Genomic DNA, 24,008 nt, shown 5'->3' with positions numbered 1-24,008 from the left:
ACGCTAGGTTCTTAGAGAGCAGTTAACAAGACGCACAAGGTTCTGCTCTCCGAGAAACCCAACATTTAATTAAAAAATAGGGATATTCAGGTGGGCTTCCTAACTCGGAAAGGACTTAGAGTTGATCTTAACCAGGTGGAGTTGGGTGGGCGGAGGCAAAAGAACGAATATTTTAAGGAAATATGCAGGAGCCTTATAGCCTGGAGTGGCTCAGGAACAGAATTCCTGTGCCTTTAACGTAGGTGGTTGCGATTATTTAGTGAAACTATGGAAAGCATCTAACTCTGAATCAGATGCAGGAATCAGGGCCTGGGGCGCGAACCCTGAATGCTAACAAAGGCTCCCTCCAAAAGGGAAGGGGATTCAAACATTTCCCACCAGGAAAACAACACACCTGGTGTGTAAAGCACACAGGTAAGAAGCGAGGGCGGGAAGCGAAGGGTACAGCGGAGGGGGCGTGGCTGCGGGCTACTCCGGGACGTCCTCTTCCGGAACTGGCCTGTGCCCCGGAAGCAGTTGTGTGTTGAGGGACTCTGGGCCCGTTACGGGTATTGTGGGGAGTACTGTCGCAATGTTGCTGTCCGCGGTCTCCTGTAAGTGGGGAATAGAGGCGGCGGCGGCGGCGGCGGCGGCGGCAGGGCCTGCGGCGAGGGCGGGAGTTCGTAACAGGCAGCTCCCAGGACCATGCGGGGTTGGGTGTGCGCGTCGGCCGGGAGGTTGCTGCTGCGGCCCTCCCTGGCCTTCAGGACTACAGCGTCCGGCATGCCCCGCGGCGCGCCTCACTTTGGGGCGAGTGGATCTTGGGGTCTGCTGGGCTAGTTGTGGGGGCGGGGATCCGATTGTGGTTTGCAGGGACCGTAGAGTCTGGACAGCAGGAGTGGGGCGCTTTTCCCACCCTTGGTAGAGATGTGTCAGAATCACTGGACGTGCGAACTAGGAAAAACCGTAGACCTTCTAGTCTACTGGTTTCCAACTCTAAAGATAAGAAAACGGCTTCCGAGAGGGGCAGTGATTTACCCTAGGTCATACAGCTGGGTTGTGAAAGGAATGTTCTGACTCCCAAGACAGTGCTCTTCCCTGCACCAGTTGACTTCCCTTAGATTTAGTTTCCCTTCTCCACCTGATGTGATGGTTGCAGTTTGCATAGGTTAACTTGTCAAACGAGTCTTGCACCAGTGCGAGTAATTTGCACCTTAAAAGGGAAACAAATGGAGTAGATGTTACTCGAGAAAGATTTAAAAGGTAACCAGTTCAACTGAAAAGAGATTATGCAAAGCATTACATCCAGAATTGTGTTGGTCTGATTGGATCTTTTTATCTTCCTTCTAGAAAATCCTAAGGAGATTTCCAACGTGTTTCCCGGAAAATAAGACCTAGCCGCACAATCAGCTCTAATGCGTCTTTTGAAGCAAAAATTAAGATTTGGTCTCATTTTACTATAAGACCGGGTCTTATATAATATAATACGATATGATACGATACGATACGATACAATAATATAATATAAGATATAAATATAATATATAAATATAATGTAGTATAATTAATATAACATAAGATAATACCGAGTATAATATAATACCGGGTCTTACGTAATATAATACCCGGTCTTAATATAGTATAAGACCAAGTCTTATATTAATTTTTGCTCCAAAAGATGCATTAGAGCTGATTGTCCGTCTAGGTCTTACTTTCGGGAAAACAGTAATAGCTAGGGAGTAGTTACTTGAGTGACAACCATGGCATACTTCATGATGTAGATGTTTTTTGGTTATTAATGACATTTATATGAACTTTCATTAAGAAAGATACTAAATTGATATTTTTATTTTCTCTTCCCATATTTCCTTGCTACAAAAAAGTTGCGAAGAGCAAGTCAAAGTAAGTAAAAGTTTTCTTAAACTTGTTTAAAGTAATTCGTTAGTCCAGCCGCTGCCAGTACATCTGTATATTAAACTAAGCATTTGGCCTTTATTTTCTGAGAGTTGGCTTGAGGGCTGCTTACTTGATGAATCATTTTGGCCCTATGAACTCTTTGAAAAAGTATTTTTCCTCCTGCCCAACTGACCTACTTAAGTGAGCATTCAAATAATTCACTTAAAGGAGCTCTTGCTGTCTTGTTCCTAAAGAAACCATCAGAGTCCCCGTGTTCTCTTTGGATTACCATTATATTTCTTTTTACTCAAATTGAGGACCAAAGGCCATTTGTCTGGAGCTCACTACAAGAATCTCTCAGAACAAGCTGTGATTTGATTAAACCATATAGCCTATTTTAATGAGTTTTGTAATCCTTTGCATTCATGGTATAAGTATTTCAAAAATAGCAAAGATTAAAGAATCCATGATGTACCAGAAAGACTATAAATACTCAATTGGTATCTTAAAATAAATTTTATAGATAGTAAAGTAAGATTTGTTTGTGTTTAAAATAGGAACATTCTAAAGCAGCCTTTGCTTACCATCCAAAGGCTGGTAAGACATCACAAATCCTTAAAATTAGTTTTTTTTGTGTGATTAAAGTTAATGAAAAATATATATACTGGAGCCCCCAACAAAATCTTTTACTGATTCATATAGTTTTTCCCACCATCCAGTTATTTATGTTAGAATCCTCCACCTCTAGGTTCTGTATGAATCTCCCGTGTCTTCAATTTTTCTAGAGCTACTCCCTGCCTCTCATTTCTTTGTATATTTCTTATGACATTTGTTACATGTTTTGCCTTATACACCTTCTGTACACAGCTCACCTTCCATACTATACCGTTAATTCCTTGAGGGCGCACACGCAATGTTAATAGAGTTTTGCAGGTCCCATTGTGCTTTCCACAGAGTAAGCATGTAATAGATTTTTGTTAAATCTTTTTGAATGAATGACTAATTATTGTCTCTCTTAACAAATATTGTATGCCTCTTATGTATGAGTCACTGTGCTGAACATTGAAAGAGATGCGAAGATGTGTAATAGATCTTAGATGCTTCCAATTCTTGTTGGAATTAGATGACACATAAAATAGCATGGTCCTCATAGCGACACAAAACACATGAAAAAAATAACAAACAGTACAAGGTATTAAAAGGTCCAGTGAGGCAAAACATGAAATTTGTGCTTCGGAAAACTATAACTTAAAGGAAATATGAAGAGGAACAAGATTTTGCATGTTAGCAATGTAAAGGTTCCAATCCCTTAATTTTGTCCCTAATTTTACTATTTTCTTTTTTAAAACCTCTGAAATTATTAGTTTATTAGTTCGTCCAGGACTCAAGTGTTCAGTATTCCTCCTGAAATTACATAAACAAATGGAAATGGAAAGAATCCAAATCAAAATTATATAACAAAACAGCATTCCATCATAAAAGCGTGTAAAATTACAAGAATGCCATTTTAAAATACTGGCACTTTAAGAGAACGATCATCTCAAAAACCACAAAATTGCCAAATTGTCCCCTGAATGGCTCAGCAGATAAATATATGACCCTAATGACAGAGTTTGAGTTTTGTAAAGAAAAATCAAGTTCAAATAAATTGGACAATTCATACTGAGATACAATGTTTAAGTGTCGTCTTCCCTCATGTCTCTTTAATGTACAAAGGGGCAAACCACAATATAGGAAAATATGCTGGATTTTTAATGTTGCGTACCATTTTAAAAGTTGGCCCAATTAATTAAAAATACCTTTAATGGAGTCTCATTTCTGAAGCCATCCATATTCAGATAAATAGAAGACATTTACAGCCAGCACTTTTGTTTTTTTAATCAGAGGCTTTGCCAGGACTAATGTCAACAAAAAATTTAATATGGCAGTCTTGTATTTTAAGCTCAGCTTTTGGGGATACATTCTCAAGTCTTCTTTAATGTGGGAAGTGCAAATATAGCTGCCATTGCATGGTAATCGGAGTTAAAAAATGTAGAATCCTCACGTAAAGATTAGAACACACTTTATTAGTCCTTCAAGAACAGACTTTCAAAATGTTAGATTCTGATAATCTCATGCTGTGAGTAGACTGGTTACTTTTTACCTGTAGATGTAACTGGGCAATGTGAAATTTGATATCAACTGCTCAAGATTTTAGAGTTTCAGTTATGGATGAAAACTGTCTCAATTCAACTCTTACTACCCTCATCATGAGTATGCAGGGTGTGTAGACAAAAGCTTTCTATCAGCTAACTATATGAAAAGATAAACACTGTAATAAATCACATGATCCAAAATGGGCAAAAGCAAAAGACTAGTTTCCCCTCAAGAAGAAAAATTTCAGACCTCTGAAAAGGACAACAAATACTAATAAAAAAATTGTATTTACTTAGAAGCATTCAGAATGTCAACAAAACAGCAGCAATACTTTGTGCAATTGCAGAGTTGTATTCAGTTACCAGAGCAACGATTTTGTATAAGCTGCATCAGAGACAACTGAAGATGGAAAAACTACCGTCCCCATATATAACTAATTTGTGCTGTGCACCAACCAGGACTGGCTTTAAATTTCCATGCCAATTTACAACCCCCGTACTGTAGCTGGCAGTGTTAGTGGCTACTGGAACACTGAAACACATTCGGTGGTGTATTAACTATACAAAAAGAGACACTGTACAGTTTTAAGAACAAATCTTACACAACCTTACATTTCACCTTTTTTCTTTAAAAGGAGTGAGTTGTGTACAGGGGTGTCTGAAACACATTCGGTGGTGTATTAACTATACAAAAAGAGACACTGTACAGTTTAAGAACAAATCTTACACAACCTTACATGTCACCTTTTTTCTTTAAAAGGAGTGAGTTGTGTACAGGGGGTTAAATGCTTTACAGACAAGAAAAAAACTGCACTAGAACCGCCTTATTCATACCATCATCTTCATGTTCCTCTTCCTCATCCTCTTCATTTTCCTCCTCTTCCTTTTCTTTTTCTTGCTCTTTTTAGCCTTGATAAGTCCCTTTGTGGCCGCGTCAGGCTTTCCTTTAGCTTGATATGCAGCAATATCCTTTTCCTTCAGCTCAGCAGCCTTCTTTTCTTAAGGCCACTTGTCATCTGTGGCAGTGTTACTCCACGAATCTCCCAGCTCCTTTGCAGCATCCCCAACGGATGGGACGGGATGCTCGCCTTTGATTTTTGGGAGATACTCAACAAAACAAGAAAAGGCCGCTTGGGTGCATTGGATCCTTGAACTTCTTTTTTGCTTTCCATTTAGGAGGATATAAGTTTTCATTTCTCTTTCATAACGGGCCTTGTCCGTCTTTGCCATGTCTTCAGATTTTCCTTTTTCTTTAGCAGACATGGTCTTCCCCCTCTCTGAGCACTTAGAAAACTCTGAGAAGTGCCTGAAGCGTCTGGGTGCTTCTTCTGGTGCTCCTCCCGGCAGGTCTGCACAAAGAATGCATGTGATGACAGTTTGCCTCTCGGCCTCTGAGTGTCTCCTTTGCCTGTGTTTATTGTCCTCAGTGAGCACACAGTCGCTCAGTGCCCGTCCGGCCTGCACTGGCCCCGGCGCTGTCTCTGTGGAGCCCGATGGACTGCAATGGCTGTCTCTGATATTACTCTTACTGCTCATCCCTGGAACATAGAGCTCTTTTGAGACAGTCGTCTTCATGATTTCCTGACTGGCCAGTTAGGCGTAACAGTACTTTTGTATTTCCCTCCCTCCTGCCTTCTGCTGCTTCTGAGAGCTGGGTGTCAGAGTCTTCCCACAGCGTAGTTTAATTGTTCTTGTTGCTGTGGTTAGGTCATGACCAAGGCACTGTGTATAATGGAACCAACCTTGGGAATCAGACCCTGGACTTGGGATTTATGGAGCACGTAACCTGTCTTAGAACTGAACCTTCTTAGGGCCAAGTGATGTCCCACAACTGATACACTGCACAGGGTTCTCAGACTGCCATCCCCTGTGACTGATTTCAGTCTATTTCTTCAGCTTGTAACAGCTAACTCTTAAATCCTAGGACTATTCTGGTGAAAATGGTGAGCCAAGCGGGGACAGGTTTCTCCTTCAACACTAAGAGAAGCCGACTACGGGAGAAACTGACTCTACTGCATTATGATCCAGTTGGTAAGATTTAGAGAAGTTACTCTGTCATAAAGTCAGATGCTTTCAAGGCCTATTATTCTTTCTAGACTGATGCTGACTATCTGGCAGTTTTGTGGCCCTTTTGACAGTGTATCATTTTTATAGCACATGTGTATTGAATGTTGACTACAGTGCCACTTACTATGCCACATGCTGGGATGGACTAAGACGTAAGACAGGCTCAGGCCCTGTACTCTTGGCACTTACAGTCTGATTTGGAAGGGAGAGAAAAAAAGAAAAAAGAAAAAAAGGACAAGTTATGCTAAGTGCTATGAGAGAAGCAAGCTGGATGCTGAGATACAGTATAAAGTTGGAGTTGGGTGTAGCTCAGCTTTATTTTGTCCTTCAGATAGGCTAGATCAGGGAAATTCTCTCTAGTAGGAGATCGTTAACCAAAGATCTGAAGGTGAGAAAAGCCATGTAAGGAGAAGAGGCGATCTTGTTCTAGAACCAGAGAAGAGTGTCTTGAGAAGGGGAGGGAGTATTCTTCTGGGATCATCTGTCCAACAGTGGCAAGTAGTTAGGTCCAGATTTGAGTTAAGGTAGTATGGTGTCTCTATATTAGTGCAGGCAGGTAGGAAATTTCATTTTCTATTTTGAACCATCTGCTAAAATACTATAATAAATGGTAACTTGAAATGGTCCCAGTAATAAAAGTGCTTGTCCAAAACGGCAGGTGTTCCCAAGACCAGATTGGCTGCTCACAAACAAGAGTCAGCACCTGATTGCTACTGGTGGAAGCCTGTCCTGTTTTTGGATTTCATGAGCAGATTTATGCAAAATAAACTAACAAATTATTTATTTTAAAACTTTGGGCCATTCTTTTCATATTTCTGCCCTTGCTTTGCTAATTACAAATAGCCCTTGGTAATTGCTTCTTAATGAGGGCTGTACTGAAGCTTCTGGGTTGGTGAACACGTGGAGATTCTGGGAGAGTAGCATGCTGGGGGAAGAAGGCGAGAAGCTCTGGCCCTTTTCCCGGGCGTTGCCCTTGCGTCACTTCCATCTGCCTGTTCCTGAGTTACTGTCTCCAGGTAGGTAGTGTTAGAACTGAGTTGAATTATAAGACACCCAGTTGGTGATCAGAATTGGAATTGGTACCAGAGTCTTATTTCCCGAAATCCATCCATCATATAATGAAAGACAGGCATTTAACCTCATAATCAACTTTCTCATTAACTAAGAACAAGAACTCGTAGACTCTCACTTCTGGCCAAGATGGAGTCATAGGGACCAAATTTACCTTCCCACCTGAAACAACAACTAAAAAAGGACAATATAGGCAACAAAAGACAGTGATCCCTGACACAAAGGAAACAAATTAGTGCTTGTGAATACTCAGACAAAATGGAAAATTCTGTCTTCTTTGCTTACCTACACAAGTCTTCATGTCTTCAGATGCTATGAATCCATCATAACACAAGCATGTGTACTCTCCAGGCAAGCTGTATCCCATTTTATAGATGAGGAATCTGATGCCAAGGATCTTAATCAAGGACACGCAGCTAAAATATGTGACAGAGTAAAGGTTTGAGCTCAGGACTGTCTGAATCCAAACCTCGGGCTCTGAACCAGTCTGTGTAGGGACATGTTATTGACAGATTCCACAGGAGGCTAAAGCCTACTTAACGCTTCAGGACCTCGGGCCGGGCATTAGTGTGAATCCTGGCTGCCAGCTACATTGATAGATGCCTTCAGGGTTTGTTAAGAAGGTCTTACAACCACTGTTCATTAAGCTGCATTTGTCAATGTCTAAGAAATATAAAAATAAAGCACCTTCAAAAAAAAGAAAGGGCTGTACCAGTGTGAGGAGGCATTTTAAAAAGGCTCTGAGACACACAGTTGTCAGCTTAAAATTGTGTGAGTTCCATTCTTTAACAGAAATAAAATTTCCTGCTATTTTTATGGTGTTAAGATTTCTGGTCATTTTTTTTTTTTCTGGTCATTCTTTACTATAATAAAAAGGGAATTCTACATTTGTACCTGGTGATTAGGAGTCTGAATTTTAGGATGAATACTATTAATACTAATGGTGAAAATTTACGATAAGGTATGTGTCTTAGTCCGTTTGGGTTGCTATAACAAAATACCTCAGGCTGGGTGGCTTATAAACAACAGAAATTTATTTCTCAGAGTTCTGGGGCCTTGCAAGTCCAAGATCAAGGAACCAGCATGGTCGCTTTCAGGTGCAGGCCCTATTTCTGGTTCATAGTCTGTGCCTTCTTTCTGTGTCCTCACGGTGCAGGGCAAGCAAGCTCAGTGGGGGTTTGTTTCCTAAGAGCAATAATCCCATTTATGAAGACTCCACCGTCATGGCCAAAGCACCTCCCAAAGGCCCCACCTCCTAATACCATCATCTCTGGGGGCTTAGAATTTCAAATACAAATTTGGGGTCAGGGGAACACAAACATTCAGACCATAGCAATATGATACTGGATTGCTGTGGTGTTTTTCTCCCTCTGATTTCTTTGCATCAGTTGGTGAAAACTCAGTGGTGAACTTTATAATAAAGTACAGGCATACCTCGGAGACATTCCAGGTTCGGTTCAAGACCACTGCAATAAAGAGAATATGACAATAAAGTGAGTCATGCAAATTTTGGGGTTTCCCAGTGCATGTGAAAGTTATGTTTATACTGTAGTCTATTAAGTGTACAATAGCATTATGTCGAATAAAAACAAGGTACATGCCCTAATTTAAAATAATTTATTGCTAAAAAATACTAACCATCATCTGAGTATTCAGGGAGCCATAATTTTTGCTGGTGGAGGGTCTTGTCTTCCATTTGTAAATAACACCAGTTATCTGCAAAGTGCAATAAAGTGAAGTGCAATAAAATGAGGTATGCCTATTGTTTTCCTAGCATTTTAGTTTCTGTAGAGTTTTTAAGGAATTTGTATATTTAAAAATGTTGCTTAAATAACCTCTATGATATTCTAAGTATGAAAATGTATTGAAATTTTCTTCCTTACTTAGACCTGAGGAACAGTTGGCCCTCTGTAACCTTGGGTTCCACATCCATGGATTCACCCAACTGTGGATTGAAAATATTTGAAAAAAAAGTTACAAAAAAGAAAAGTTGTATGTTGGCTGACATGTACCATGTAGTTAGGCCTCATGGTGGTGTCGGTACTGAACATGTACGGACGTTTTTTTCCTTTTCATTCCCTAATCAATATAGTGTAACAACTATTTGCATAGCATTTATATTGTATTAAGTATTATAAATAATCCAGATATGATTTCAAAGTATACGGGAGGATGTGTATAGGTTATATGCAAATACCATGGAATTTTATAGAAGGGACTGGAGCGTCTGTGGATTTTGCTGTCTGTGGAGTGGGGGTGGGGGTGTTCTGGAACCAATCCCCATGGATATCCAGGGGACTCTGTTCCTAGGAACTTAGTATTTATTAGATGGATTTTAAGTTTTGAGATTGGGGAAGCATACAACCATAAACAGTTCTGACCATAAATTGAAAGTGGGAGAAAAGATTCATACATAAATTTTAAATAGACGATTAGAACTTTTCTGATAAGGAGTGGTCTGAGCCTTGACAGTACAACTTTGTCTTTTCTGAAGAAGAGAATGTTCTGGGACAGCACACTGGCTGCCTGCCCACCTACTGCATGCCCTGCAGGCTTGCGTGCTGATGTTTGTCTTGGGGCCTGCCCATTGCTCAGGGTACCAAATAGCTTGGCAAGTCTCCCAGCAAATTTTACTGCAATGAGTAAATGGTTAGTTTAAGGGTAACATTTTGTTAGTTTGCTTTATGAAGGAAATCAGGTAAGGAAACACAGAAAAATTCCCAGTTATTTGAGCTTTTCATGGTATATCCCGTGTTTCCCTGAAAATAAGACCTAGCCGCACAATCAGCTCTAATGTGTCTTTTGGAGCAAAAATTAATGTAAGACCCAGTATTATATTTATATGATATATGATATGATATGATATATGATATGATATTATACCCGGTCTTACCGGGTCATATTAATTTTTGCTCCAAAAAGCGCATTAGAGCTGTTTGTCCGGCTACGTCTTATTTTCGGGGAAACACCGGACTCTGGCTAGAACTAGCCTCTGTCCTTCCAAACTCGTTTTCTTCATATAAAACTAGATGCGACTTTCTGAGGAGGAAGGATTAAAGACTGAAGCATGAGCTTATTAAACTTTTTTAAATATATGAAGGTTTATCATAAAGAAAATGAAAGCTTGTCAGTTTTAATTCCTTGGATGACCAACCAAGACAATATAGACGTTAAAGCAGAATTGATTTAGGTTAGATGTAAGGAAAGAGCTTGACAGATTCATTCCTGTATGAATTAAGCAGCAACTATTTTGACCAAATTACGTTACGGTTATGATTGTGGATAGTGGAGTGTCACTTCCACTCAATTTGCACGTAGTGAGTGTTCACTGTATATCTGGCAACAACCCTGTGAGGGGGGTGGAGTTGTCCTCTCAGGGACAGAAACTGAATGTAGAGCTTTTTGAGAAATCTGCCCAGGGACTCAGCAGATAAACGGTGGAGCCAAAGTTTGAACCCAACCTTTCTGACGCCAGGCCCCCTATTCTTTCTGTTACATGGAGCTGAATCTTCCTATTTTTTTTTCTTAATCGGTACCTTCCCCTGTGGTCAGCCTAGCATTCAAAGCCATGAAGCCCCACTTGCATTCGTACCTCTCACCACCATTCCTCTCCACTAGATGCCCCAGGACTCTTCTTCAACTTTTGTAAACTCCACACTGCCTAGCACAGTTCGTGGACTTAAGTGTTTGAATTAAGGGAACAAATGCAGTGAATAAATCAAAACTTTTTCATAAATAAAGCCTTGCTTTACTAATTTGCTCCTGTTCAGGGTCATTTAAATAATCTCCTGATTGGTTACCAGTGAAACAAGTTCCTTTTGTCATCCATCTTTTTAGTTCTATGTAGCAAAACATGGGGGAAATAGTTCTTGCAGTGAATAATACTATCTGATAGGGAACTATTTTGGTTCTTTCCTGCCATTTTATAATGTTTTGTAGTCCTCCTTGGACTTCAAAGGAGCATCCTTCCTACTTATAGTTAATATTAGATGATTTGACATATTAAGAATAGCCCTATGTAATATATGTATTTTATTTTTTATTAATACAGATAAAATCCTGTTGACTGGTTAATGGTTCTTAAATCTAACTGCCCATTAGAATCATGAGGGTTTTAAAAAATGTAGACTTCTAGTCCCACTCTAGATCTACTGTACCAGAATTAGGGTAGGAGTGGAGGTAAGAAGCAGGAATTTATTTCAGTTAGCTTCCTAACTAATTATTAATTATAGACAGTTTGGGAATCTCATATACAGAGTATGATGAATTTATGAGAATGGATGGTAACTGGGTGAAGACATTGAGTGTTTCCCATTTTTTGCCCATAATTTTCTTTTTTAATTTGAATATTTCCCCATTGGTTGAAATGTGACCTTGTGGGGACCAAGGATGCCACGGATTGGCTGGTGACCTTCCCTTGTTTTCCTTACCATTTTCTCTAGTTAGTCTTTGGCCTCTGGGATTGAGGAACTGAGTTTGCAAGTCAGCTCCATCCTCGTGTCAAAAGAGTGTAAGAGAAAGGGGAAGACTCATGGTCCGATGCGTATTTTTATTAGAAAATGGTGATGATACTTTCTAGTTTTCTGCCATAATCTTCTTTTCTCCTCCTACAGTGAAAACCAAAGTCCTCTTTGTGGAACAGAAAAAAATACGCTCCCTCTAAACAATGGATTGAAAATGAATTTGATTTATAAATGAGAAGACTGAGGGCGGGGTACCGATTCAGAAATTCTGCAGTATGTAATAAAAGAAGAGGAAATGACATGGAATCTCTGCCTCCTGTGATTTGAAGGCCATTGTGAAGGAAAACAATGCAGTGAAAGAAAGTTCTTCATATTAGGACATATATCATTGCATCACATTTATTTATCTTTCTGAATATTTTTATAGCTCTTAATAAAAAATATTAAAATAGCCTGAGCTATTGTCCCCCAGTGATGGTTTCCCCCCACTATTTGAAATGGAAAACACAACTGCATCACTAAAAAATAACCATTGTTTCATGTAATGAAATAAAATTTTCCATAATGAGACTTGTGCAAGAGTTTCCAGGCTGCTCCTCCTTGTACTTCATAGAAAAGGCAGAGTCACTCTCCAGAATGATCTTGAAAAAACTCCCATGTAATAACAGATGGCAGAGGTGAGCAGGAGTGAGAAGGGAGCCCGCCTTGTGACACAAGAAGCCACGAGAACTTCTGTTTTTGATTTGTGCTTATAAGGGAAAATGCCATTGGTCCATATTCTCAAACTCAGGTCACGAAAGCAGTATCTGGGATTTTCTAGGACAGCGTTGGACTCCTTTATCTCCTTTTTTTTTTCTTCATTCCTTTTCTTTGTCTTTTTTTTTTTTTTAAATAAGTGGCACTATACTGATGTTACTTCCATAAAGCCACAGCGAGAGTTCTGTGGCAGGGAGTTACCATGCAGCCATCCAGCTGGAAATTCCACTGAAAATCCTAACGTTCGAATAAGGGCTCCTGCCTACCCAGGTCTATACACTTTCTTACTCAAGCTATTGCTTCCCACAAATTTTCAAAATTGCCTGGTTTTCTCACTTGTCAGATTTCTGGCTGAAGGTAAGAAGGATCGGCTCATGTTTGGAGCGCTGCTGGTTCATATCCTACCCCATTTAAAGCATTTGTGTGGGAAAATGAGAGTGCCCTCCATAACCACAGCATTAAGAAACCAATACTATTCCAAAACAACAGGTGTTCCCTCCCTGCGGCCCAATCTGTGTCTCCAGAGGAAATGCAAGAGCAGCTCTCTGGAAATGGAATTAGATGTAGGCAGTTGTTGAGTCTTAGAGGCTTGTGGCATTATAGTCCGTCAACTATTTTCTGGCATGTTTTGTTAAAGCTCTGGTTCAAAGCAGTAATGGGTAAGATCTTGGCTATTTTTAGATTGAAACTATACATAAGCGTCTTGAGTTACAAGAAAAATCTTTCCCTTGATCCTACTAGCTAAGCCCAATGTAAAGGATCTGTGACATGCATGGATTGCCTTTTTTTTTCTAAATGTAAAATCTGGCTGAACAAATGACTTTTCGATTCAGCACATGGGCTGAAATGTGGCCCACAGGTGGTGTTTACGTTTTTAAAAAATGAGTTGCTGATACTTAAACATTGAAAGATTTCAATAAATATCCAAAACTTCTGGCTTCTCTTGCAAAACCAGAAGCTTTGACAATACGAAAGCCAGAGCTGAATATCAGCTGCCCCCCTTAGAAACTGCTTGAGTGGTCCAGTGCATATGTCCCCTTGTTTAACATTCTCTGCTCTGACTCTTGTCTGTATGGCGTACATATATACAGAGGGTGCCCCCAAAAATGTATACACATTTTAAGAAAGGAAAAAACTATTAAAATTGTAATACTATATACCGAGAACAAAAGATGAATATAAGTCATACGGTAGTATTCATGATCTGTTGGAAGTTGAGTTTGCTGGTTCATGAATAGCGGTAATGTTTGTGTGGGTCCTGGTTATGGAGTCCTTAATTCTGGTTAGCTCTTGCATGAAACGTAAAGAAGTAATCATTTTAAAGAAGTAAATGAACATAATATTTGCAAAGAAAGGAGAAGAGCACATTTTATAGTATGCTGCTCGTTAAGAGTGGCCACCCCCAAGTACATTTTATTTCCAGGCATATTTATTTTGGATTTAACAGCAATCAAAACAGATCAAGTGGCAGGTCTTTTTTGTGTGGGTACGATGACTGTGTTCCTGCAGTCTGGACGCTGACGGCTGCGATGAAATTGGATCTCTTGAGCATTTCTTCCAAGGACAGATTTGGGTAGTAAGCCAGGTAGAAGGCCAAAGCTCCCACAAAACTGTCACCAGCGCCCTGTAAATAAAAGCACAGTTGTGGAGATAAGCCATGTAGTCCTCTTTTGCCCCAACTTGTATTTTTAAAATATTTAAGTATGCTTTTATTTTAGACCAGTTTTAGATGTATGGAAAAGTTAACAAGGATACGACGAGAGTTTCCATGTACCCCACACCCAGTTCTGTAAACACATTACTGTAGTTACATGTGTCACTACTAATGAAATAATAGCGATATATTATTAACTGAACTCCATACTTGATTTGGACTTCACTAGTTTTGCCTAATGTCATTTTTCTCTTCTAAGATCTCATCCAGGATGCCATCTTACACTTAGTTGTTGAGTCTCCTTAGACTGCTGTAGGCTGCGACTGTTTCTCAGGCGTTATTTTTGATGGCCCTGATAGTTTTGAGGACTGGTCAAGTGTTTTGTTGAATGTACCTCTGTTGGGATTTGTTAGGTTTTCTCATGTTTACACTGTAATAATGGTTTTGGGGAGGAACCATAGAGGTGAAGTGTCATTCTTACCATGTTGGGTACATATTATCAACACGACTTGTCGTTGATGGTGTTAATTTCGTTCACTTGGCTAAGGCAGTCTTTGCCAGGCTTCTCCACTGGGAAGTTACTTTTGTCCCTCTTTAATACCGTACTCTCTGGAAGCAAGTCACTAAGTGTGGTCCACACTTATGGGGTAGGGAGTTATGCTCTACCTCCCTGAGGATGGTGTGTCTACGTCAATTATTCGGAATGCTCTATGGGAGATTTTTCTCTTCTCCATTTATTTATTCAACTACTTATTTAGATCAATATGAACTCATGGATATTTTTTCTTTGGGCTATAATCCAATACTACGTTATTTATTTTGTTGTTCAAATTGTTCCAGCTTTGGCCATTGGGAGTTCTTCCAGTTAGCTCTTGTATTCCTTTGCTATACCCTGATTATTTTGTTTTTTGAATGCTTTCTTATTTTCTGATACTATAAGATGCTCCAGGCTCATCTTGTATATTCTCTGCGCTAGCCCTAGAATTTGCCATTCTCCATTAAAAATTCATGCAGAAAATGGTGAGGGCCATTCAGATTTTGTTTTCAAACTAAATATAGGGTCATAAAAGGTTTCTTTCCATTTTCCCTGACGCTTTAAAGGACTGAGTTGGTGAAGACTATCTAGGGACCCATGAAAATAGAAAATACCAAAGAAAGACTGTTCACCTCTGCCTTCAGGCAGGGCAATACTTAGTCATGTGTTCATCTAACAAATGTATTTTAAATAAATGTGATAACACAATTTCACTCAAAAAATGATTCTGATAGTTAAGTTTTCAGGGTCATTTTCCAGTTTTTCCCAGTTCGCTGGCTTTTTTAGACCCAAGAGCTTTCATAACAAATCTTGAGGCTTTACTTCAGTCTTTATAAATGCCTTGGCATGATAGATCATTTCAGTTGCGGCTGAAGTGTTGAATGAGCTGTGTGCCTAGTACAGTGATGAGTGCTAGAAAAGGAGTAAAACCCACTGTGGATTAAATGCTAAATAGAGTGACAGAATTTATAAATGCTGTTGGATTTTAAGAAGGAGTTTGAAGAAAGCCTCATTAAAAAGAAAGGAGTCCTCGTGGAATAATTTACAGATTTATAGAGAGAAGGAAGGCCTCAAAGAACAAAGATCCAGGAGGAGGAAAGAACAGAGTGAGCTCATGAGACAGTGAATGGCTTTAAGGAGAATGACATTTTCCCTTGTTTACACAGATAAAGCAATCAGTATTAACTTGCCAGGAGTCACAGTAATGAGGTGTGAGTTCAACACTTTCCTTCCTCCCAGAAATGTTTTCTGAGTGCCTGAAATGTGTCAGGTACTATGCTAGGTGCTTTGCAATTGTTCATCAAGTCTTTCTTGAAGAAAACCAATAGAGAAAAAGATGGACATGGTTCCTGGCCTCCCTGTGTTTACAGCATAGCAATGTGATAAGAGAAAGGTCTGAAACCAGAGAAATTCTGAGCTGCATGGAAAGTATATTATGAAAACATGGAAAATGCCACAAGATATGAAGAGTTAGGACAAACTCTAAGATTCCAAGTCTTGATTCCTCCTTATACACAAAATTAAATTCCATGTGGATTAAAGGCATGAATGTAAAAATTATAACAGTAACATAATAGGAAAATTTAGATGAATATTTGTATAATCCCAAGCAAGAAAACCACAAGTATGTCAATAAACTCAAAATCCGTAATGAAAAAAGAGCAGATTTTAATTAAAAAAAATTTTTTTTAAGTTATATATCCAAAGACACTGTAAAAACCAAATAAAAAAGCACAGATTTGGTAAAAATTCTTGTCAGACACATGACATATTCCCAGTATTCAAAGAATACCTTCAAATTGCTGGGAAAAAAGACAAATCCAGGATAAAAATGGACAAAAGATATTGGTCTGCAGTTTCAGAAAAGGAAATGTAAATGGTCAATAAACAATAGACACATAAAAAGATAATTATTAGCAGTCAAATAAAATGCAAATTAAAACATTATTTTGCCCATTAGATTGATAAAATAGTAAGATTGTTAGCAAGAGCAGCAAAGATGGAGGTGGAGAGGCCAAAGGTACTCTCATACGTTATTGGTAGGAATGTGGAAGAGTAACAGTATTGTTTAAAATAAAAAATAGGTATGTATTTTTTTTGACTCAGCAATCCTGCTTCTGAAAAATCTACAAAAGTTCTGTAATACTGGGATATATGTACAAAATTACTTATTGCTGCTTTGTTTTCAAAGGCAAAACACTGGAAATAATGTGATTATCTGTCCAATAGGAAACTAGATGACTGAACTTTTGTACATTTGTATTATGGAAAAGTATGCAGCTATTAAAGAGTATTTATGACAAGTCTACAGTTAACATCAAACTTAGTGGGAAACATTGAATGCTTTTCCCCTAATCTTTGGAACAAGTCAAGGATTTGTTTTTGCTACTTCTATTCAACATCATACTGGACTGCCTAGCCAGTGCAATAAGTTAAGAAAAAGAAAGAAAAGGCATACAGATTTGAAAGGAAGAAGTAGAAAAATCCTAAGATATCCAGCAAAAAAGCTACTAGGAATAATGGGTTTAGCAAGAAAATAGGATACAAAGTCAGTATAAAAAAAAAAAATCAGTTGTATTTCTATATATAATAATAACAATGAACAATAATTAAAATTATCAAAGCAATACCATTTATAATAGCATAAAATATGAAGTATTTATATTTCATATTTCATGACTATGTACAAGATTTATTATACATTCTTACTATGGAAAGTAAGTCAGAGATTAAAGAGAATTTAGATATTAAGATAAACCATGTCTATGAATTAGAAAACTCATTAAGATGTCTATCTCCCTAAAGTGATCTGTAGATTAAATGCAACTCCTATAAAAATTTCAGCCCACAATTTTTAGAAATTGGAAAATTGATTCTAAAATGTACATGGAAATACAAAAGACCTAGAATAGACAAAACAATTTTGAAAAAAGAACAAAGTTGGACAATGTAAACTATCTGATTTCAAGACTTACTATAAGTTACAGTAATCAGACAGATACTGATATGAGTATAGACGTGTGGATCACGTGAACAGAAAAGAGAACCCGGACATATATTTATTTTTAACAAGGCAATTCAGCGGAGGAAAGGATAGCCTTTTCAACAAATGGTGCTGGGACAAATGGATATCCATATGCAAAAACATGAAACTTTACCTCACAAGATACATAAAAATTAAGTCCAAATGGGCCATAGACCTAAACGTAAGAGTTAATAAAACAAAAATATAGGAGAAAATCTTTGTAACTTTGTGTTTGGGACACTGAAAGCATGAAACAAAAAAACTATAAATTGGACTTTAATCGTAATTAAAAACTTTTGCTCTTCAAAATAATATCAAAGGACAAGCCACAGACTGGGAGAAAATATTTGCAAAACATATATAAAGGACTCTTATAACTGAATAATATAACCCAGTAAGACAAACAACCCAATAAAAATAGACAAAAGATTTGAACAGAGATTTCATCAAAGAAGATATACAGATGGCAAATAAGTAACAATGAGATAATACTATGTACCCATTAGAAAGGCTAAAATTAAAAGGGCTGAAAATACTGACTTGGAGTAGATGTGGAAGCACTGGAACTCATACATCATTTGTGGAAATACAAAATGATACAGGTACTTTGGAAAATAGTTTGGCAGTTTCTTATAACATTTCCTTATTGTATAACCCAGTAGTTCTACTCTTAGGTATTTAGACAAGAGAAATGAAAACATATCTACATAAAGACATATGTGAATGTTTATGGCAGCGTTATTTATAATTGTTTCAAATCTGAAACAATCCAAATGTCCTTGAATTGACTTATGGGTGAACGAACTGTGGTACATCCATATAATGGAATACTATTTAGCAATAAAAAGGAATGAACTGCTAATACGTAACATGGATGAATCTGGAAAACATTATGCCAAGGGAAAGGAGCCAGACACAAAAGTGTCCACTATATAACATATTGTATGATTTCATTTATATGACATTCTAGAAAAGGCAAAAGTATTGTGACAGAAAGCAGGCCAGGGATTGGAGAATATCAATTGCAAGGGGCTGCACAGGGAACTTTCTGGGGTGATAAAAAGTTCTATATTATGACTGTGATGGTGGTTAAATGATTGTATATATTGTCAAAAGTCATCGAATCATACACTTAGAATGGGTGAAATCTTACTACTGGTTTTCCCTGAAAATAAGACCGAACTGGAAAATAAGCCCTAGCATGATTTTTCAGGATGACATCCCCTGAACATAAACCCTAATGCGTCTTTTGGAGCAAAAATTAATATAAGACCTGGTCTTATTTTCGGGGAAACACAGTGTGTCTGAAAATTGTATCTCAGTAAAGCTTATTTTTTGAAAAGGTTGGGTGTGGGGGGCATTGGGTCGTGCAGGAGCATGCATTTTGAAAACCTTGGCAGTGTTTCTTAGTGAACCAATTGACTCTAAAGTATGTGGTTGGGATAAGGACAGGCTGACTGTGGGCCGGCCTCACTGAAGTGTCTTGATTGGCATATTGGACCCTATTTGCTCTTATATGGAGAGCCCTAAGGTTACCTCTGTTCTTCCACTCTGAATGTGTCTCTTTCTTCTGGCAGTGTGGCCTTTGAAGTCAGATAGATTTGTACTTGCAGCTTGGCTTTGCCACTCAGTAACTTTGCAGCATTGGGAAAAATTAATGTAAATTGTCTGTGACTTAGTTATAAATGAAATGAAACTATTAACATCTTCCTCATAGGGACTTCGTGAACCTATCGTTTCCTGCACCTCAGTTACCAGAACTCTTTAACACCTGTCGCTACTGCATTTACCTCTCTCCTCACTCCCTTGGCCTCCCTTGCTCTGCTGCACACCGTCCGTAGACTGGGCATGCTCACTGCATCACTGGTTCTTCCCCTGCCCTTCCTCCTCCCCACCCTGTTCCACCAGGTCCCCCTTGCTCTGTATCTAGTCTGAAAGCCATTGATTGTGCCAGTCTTCTTTCCCTTATCTCGCTGTCTGCAAAACTCCTTTCCTTCCTTTCTTTAAAAGGTTCTGTTCCTTTATGTCTTCCCAGAGTACCCTGTTTTGCCACAGCTACTCGAAACACTTTAATCATCTACGCATTCAACCTAACAATCCCCATACAAAGATGTTTTCTATTTCGTGTATGCCTTTGTAGGTGGGGGGTATAGGTTAAATGTTTCAATCCACGTCAAGAAGGAGATCTGCTTGCAATTAGGTTGGACCATCCACAAAATGGAGAAGCGAGTTATCTGAGGGATAGATTCCACAAATAGATAAATTGTTGAGTCACATTGAAATTTATGAGTCTATACTGATATTAAATAAATCAAGGAAAAAAAATAACGGAGAAGGAAAAACTCATCCTTAAAGTAGAATTCCAACTAATAAATATAGAAGTTTGAAAAATCACCAGTTTGCATCCATCGTTGTGATAACCGATTCAGGCAAGAATCATCGATGGATACATTAAAACTGCTGGATAAAGGTTTGGCGAGGGCAGGATATTCACAAGTTTCGCAGTATCTCCCCACAGATTACCTATTAATTACAAAGGGAAAAGAGTGACTGCGATGGAGGAGCCTGGTGGACACTGCCCTGATGAGTGATCAACACGCCAATAAAGAGACAAACTGACATCGCACGCTCCCTGATGTGGGGCCTTGGCAGGGCGACCATCGCTTGTGTGGTTCCTGCTCGAAGCGCACATCCCAACTCGGGTCACGGGAAGCATCAGACGAATGTAAATTGAGAAAAGTTCTATAAGACATTGAGCTTGTATTTTTCAAAAACATCAACATCCAGAAAGACAAAAAAGGTTGAGGATCTGTTTTATATTAAAGGAGACGAAAGCAATGTAAGAGTTACATGCAATAAATAATCTTGGACTGGCTCCCGGACCAAAAAAATTATATGAAGAACATGATTGCGCTGTGCATATAGGATGATTTCAGTGTTAAGTTTCCTGAATTTGGTAATTATTTTGTTAACGTCCTTGTTCTCAGGGGATGTATCCTGAAGTATCAAAGAGGCACAGAGTCATGATGTCTGCAACTTACTCTCAAGCGATTCATAAAAAAACAAACAAACAAAAACGTATTTATGTATTTTGAGAGACAGCAATTAAATATGGCAAAATGCTAATTGGTGAAACTGTGGAGAGTATATCAGAACACTGAAACTTTCCTGTAACTTTCAAAAAGTTAAACATTTTATTAGAAGAATTAAAGTTTTTTTAATAGAAGGAATTTTGCTGAAGAAATTTTAAAAATCAACATCAGTCACTTTGTAAACTTGCAGATTAGCCGATTTCAGCCTCTGAATGATTTCCCTGTTTTTCTGAATTAAGTGGACACCTACTACAAGTTGGAGTGAACCAAACTGAGAGCAGCTCTTTCCTGCACGTGGGAATACCCCATCTCATTGAAGCAATTTACTTTGCAATGACAGACTAGGCAGTGATAACCGACCCGAAAGGCAAGGGGACTGGGAGGGAAATTTTCTGGCTGTGACAGTGACTGCCGAAAAGCGGAGGTCTGGGATGTTAGTGACAGGTTGTTGAGATGGCATTCTAGTGCCCCGTGCCAGTAACACAACTGGTCACTTCTGTCTTCAGCCAAGAACCTTGATTGGTGCAGTCTCCATGTGTTCAATTCTGAGGAGAGGCCAGAAATCTTGTCTGGTTCTTTTCTCGACAACTCCCCAGAGTTATACAATCCTTGAAAGTAGTATATGCTCAATTAACGACTGCTGATGGACCGACTCTCAGTTGCTCACATCCCCACCATCTCACTTTCACGGAAGTGGGATGGTGGGGGTGTGGGTTGTGTTCCACCTTCTTCACAAACAGGGCAGCAGTGGGTCCTCTGGGCCCAAAAGAAGTAGGGAGGCCCCTGGCTGATGGGCCATCAGCTCAAAATCACGAAGACCAGTAAATGTTATCTTAAAAGTCACGTTACGTCCAACAGTGGAGAAACTCTTTGAAATTTAAGCATGAAAGGGGTGGGAAAGTACTACTTAAGCTTCCCAGAGGAGTAGAAGGGTAAGGATGGGAGTGAACTTTTGTTCTGTGTCAGGAGGCAGCAAAACCGGGTACTTTTTTTTTTTTAAAAAGATTTATTTTGGCGAAGGGGAACAGTACTTTATTGGGGAACAGTGTCTATTTCCAGGCCCTTTTTTCCAAGTCAAGTTGTCCTTTCAATCTTAGTTGTGGAGGGTGCTGTTCAGCTTCAAGTTGTTGTCCTTTCAGTCTTAGTTGTGGAGGGCACAGCTCAGCTCCAGGTCCACTTGCCGTTTTTCTAGTTGCAGGGGGCACAGACCACCATCCCTTGCGGGAGTCGAACCGGCAACCTTGTGGTTGAGAGGACCCGCTCCAACCAACTGAGCCATCGGCAGCTCAGCGGCAGCTCAGCTCAAGGTGCCGTGTTCAATCTTAGTTGCAGGGGGCGCTGCCCACCATCCCTTGTGGGACTCGAGGAATTGAACCGGCAACCTTGTGGTTGAGAGCCCACTGGCCCATGTGGGAATCGAACCGGCAGCCTTCGGAGTTAGGAGCATGGAGCTCTAACCGCCTGAGCCACCGGTCCGGCCCCAAACCGGGTACTTTTATACACACACAAGTCTGACCTCATGTTATCTTTACCCCTGAAACTTGAGGGAACTGTCTTAGAGACATGAATGTGTACAGGGTCACACAGTCAGTGGCGGAGCTGCAATTTGCACCAGACCCAGTAGATTCCATGCTCTGTTCACATCACACCACACAGTAAACGGTGGTGGGAGGCAGGCAGGCAGGCAGGGAGGGAGGGAGGCAAGAAGGAAGGAAATCCAGCTGAAGATACACTCTCCCTTTTAATGTCTTATACTCCTTTGCACTGCTCTTAGGACACCTATGACATTGTACTATTTCATGTACAACCTACAGTCGGGGACACTTTGAAAACTCTTTGAGGGCAGAGACCACATCTTTGTCCCCTGTCTCTCTCCTATCTTGTCACTTAGTGCTTTGAGTTGACCTGACCTATTGGTTCTAGTTCCATTGTGTTCTCCTCTTCTGTCGGGGCCACATGACCCTCTCTGAACTACGTGGGACTTTCCTTTGTGTCACTGAACATGGAGGTTGGGTTGCCACAGCCCAGAGTTCCTTGATAGTCTCACTGTTGAATCTGTTTATACCACAAGGCTCTCAAGTGCCGATAAATTGCTCGGCTGTTGATTCACATCTTCAGTGTAACTATTTTTATAGATAGGTATGATCTTTTTTGGATGGAAAGTGCTTTAAAAGTGGAAGCTGTATTGTATCACTGTGATTTTCCTGTAAGTAAAGTACTTTCCAATCAATCATTCTTGGAGTAATGAAATCGTTCTCATTGATACAACGTGATGGTTTTAACCTTTTACTGAAAATTATTTTTGTGCCAAAGGGGTGATGGCATAATAAGAAAGCTTCAACAGAAATACCCATGTGGCTACTATTCATTGTCTTCTCACAGTGATTTCCTCTTAAGGAAGAGCCGCTCTTACAGAATGGATGTGGCATTCGAAATTCCTGCGCTCCTGAGGGCCTTCTCACTCGTGGGTTCTGACACATTCTGCTCTGTGACACCCATGGAGGCAGTGAGAGACTCCGTGAAGTGAAAGGACAGCAAAATGTGCCCTATGAAGTGCCCAAGCCCTCTAGTGGGGTGGGTGGTGGAGGGGGTCAGCCTCCCCGCAGGGCTGGTGGGGTAGGGAAGACTCGTGAGCAGCTGGAAAGAGGACCCCAAGGAGAGAGTGTGAGAGGTAGGCACCCCTGAGGGCAGAACCACTACTGGGGTGTGGGGGTGGCGTGGGCTGCCTGTGCCACTTGGACCTGAGGCAGTGTTGCCCTGGGGCAGTTGGTTGCTCGTTTCCCTTCTCCCTTTCAGACCATCCTCTCTGTCCAACTGCCCACTCCCTATTCCTTCCCACTGCGCCAGGCCTGCCCGGAGCCCTTGGCTATGACCATGGGTCCACTCCCTCAAGAATTTACCAGCTCACATTCCAGTCTGTGCTCTCTGACGAGAGATAGAAGCACACTGATAAACCTCGTGGCACTGGCAGTACATGCTTGAAATGCTGGCAGTAAAGTGGCTGAAGGTGCCACCCTAGCAGAGCACACCTACATGTCATCCAAGTCTGATGGTCTGTGTTAGCTCTTTCGCCTGAGGTTCTGCTCAGAGTCAGGCCTTCTGTGTGCTGTGCGTGTTACTGCCGTTATGTCCCGATAACCCTGTGGAGGCAGGCGGACTTGGGCTGCAATGGACGGTTATGCGAGCTGGCACTACAGCAGGGTACACAGGTGAGGGGTGACTGGGTCTGCAGGCCGTGCTCCGCTCACTAAGCGCTGTGCCTCTCCAGAGGGGTACCTCCTTCCAATTTGCACAAAGTGCCACAGAGACAGGATTCCCGGAGGTTAAGTAACTTG

General features: G+C 40.1%; 2 protein-coding genes across 4 annotated transcripts in view; one reads left to right on the top strand and one right to left on the bottom strand.

The window, feature by feature from the left end:
• Positions 1–469: 469 nt before the first annotated feature.
• On the top strand, positions 470–12,181 carry MRPL33 (mitochondrial ribosomal protein L33). The gene is made up of 4 exons (XM_033125231.1): positions 470–593; positions 1,863–1,881; positions 5,935–6,041; positions 11,762–12,181. The coding sequence occupies exons 1-4, from the start codon at positions 572–574 to the stop codon at positions 11,809–11,811; spliced, it is 198 nt and encodes a 65-aa protein (XP_032981122.1). The 5' UTR covers positions 470–571; the 3' UTR covers positions 11,812–12,181.
• A 305-nt stretch (positions 12,182–12,486) lies between these two features.
• RBKS (ribokinase) overlaps positions 12,487–24,008 on the bottom strand; it is an 82,682-nt gene continuing 71,160 nt past the window's right edge. For all 3 annotated transcript variants that reach the window (XM_033125228.1, XM_033125227.1, XM_033125230.1), the window contains one exon: positions 12,487–13,991. In XM_033125228.1, the coding sequence (XP_032981119.1) occupies positions 13,818–13,991 (174 nt within the window). In that variant the 3' untranslated portion in view covers positions 12,487–13,817. The remainder of the gene's footprint in view (positions 13,992–24,008) is intronic.

Source organism: Rhinolophus ferrumequinum, chromosome 13, assembly GCF_004115265.2.
Source record: "Rhinolophus ferrumequinum isolate MPI-CBG mRhiFer1 chromosome 13, mRhiFer1_v1.p, whole genome shotgun sequence".
In the NCBI taxonomy this organism is placed as follows: Eukaryota; Metazoa; Chordata; class Mammalia; order Chiroptera; family Rhinolophidae; genus Rhinolophus; species Rhinolophus ferrumequinum.
This window is presented reverse-complemented; position numbering and strand designations above follow the sequence as displayed.

Bases quoted from the DNA above. Each gene is read 5' to 3' on its own strand.
- MRPL33 (XM_033125231.1), top strand. From the start codon at position 572: ATGTTGCTGTCCGCGGTCTCCT. The intron at 6,042-11,761 runs GTAAGATTTAGA...CTCCTCCTACAG, and splicing joins ACTGCATTATGATCCAGTTG to TGAAAACCAAAGTCCTCTTT.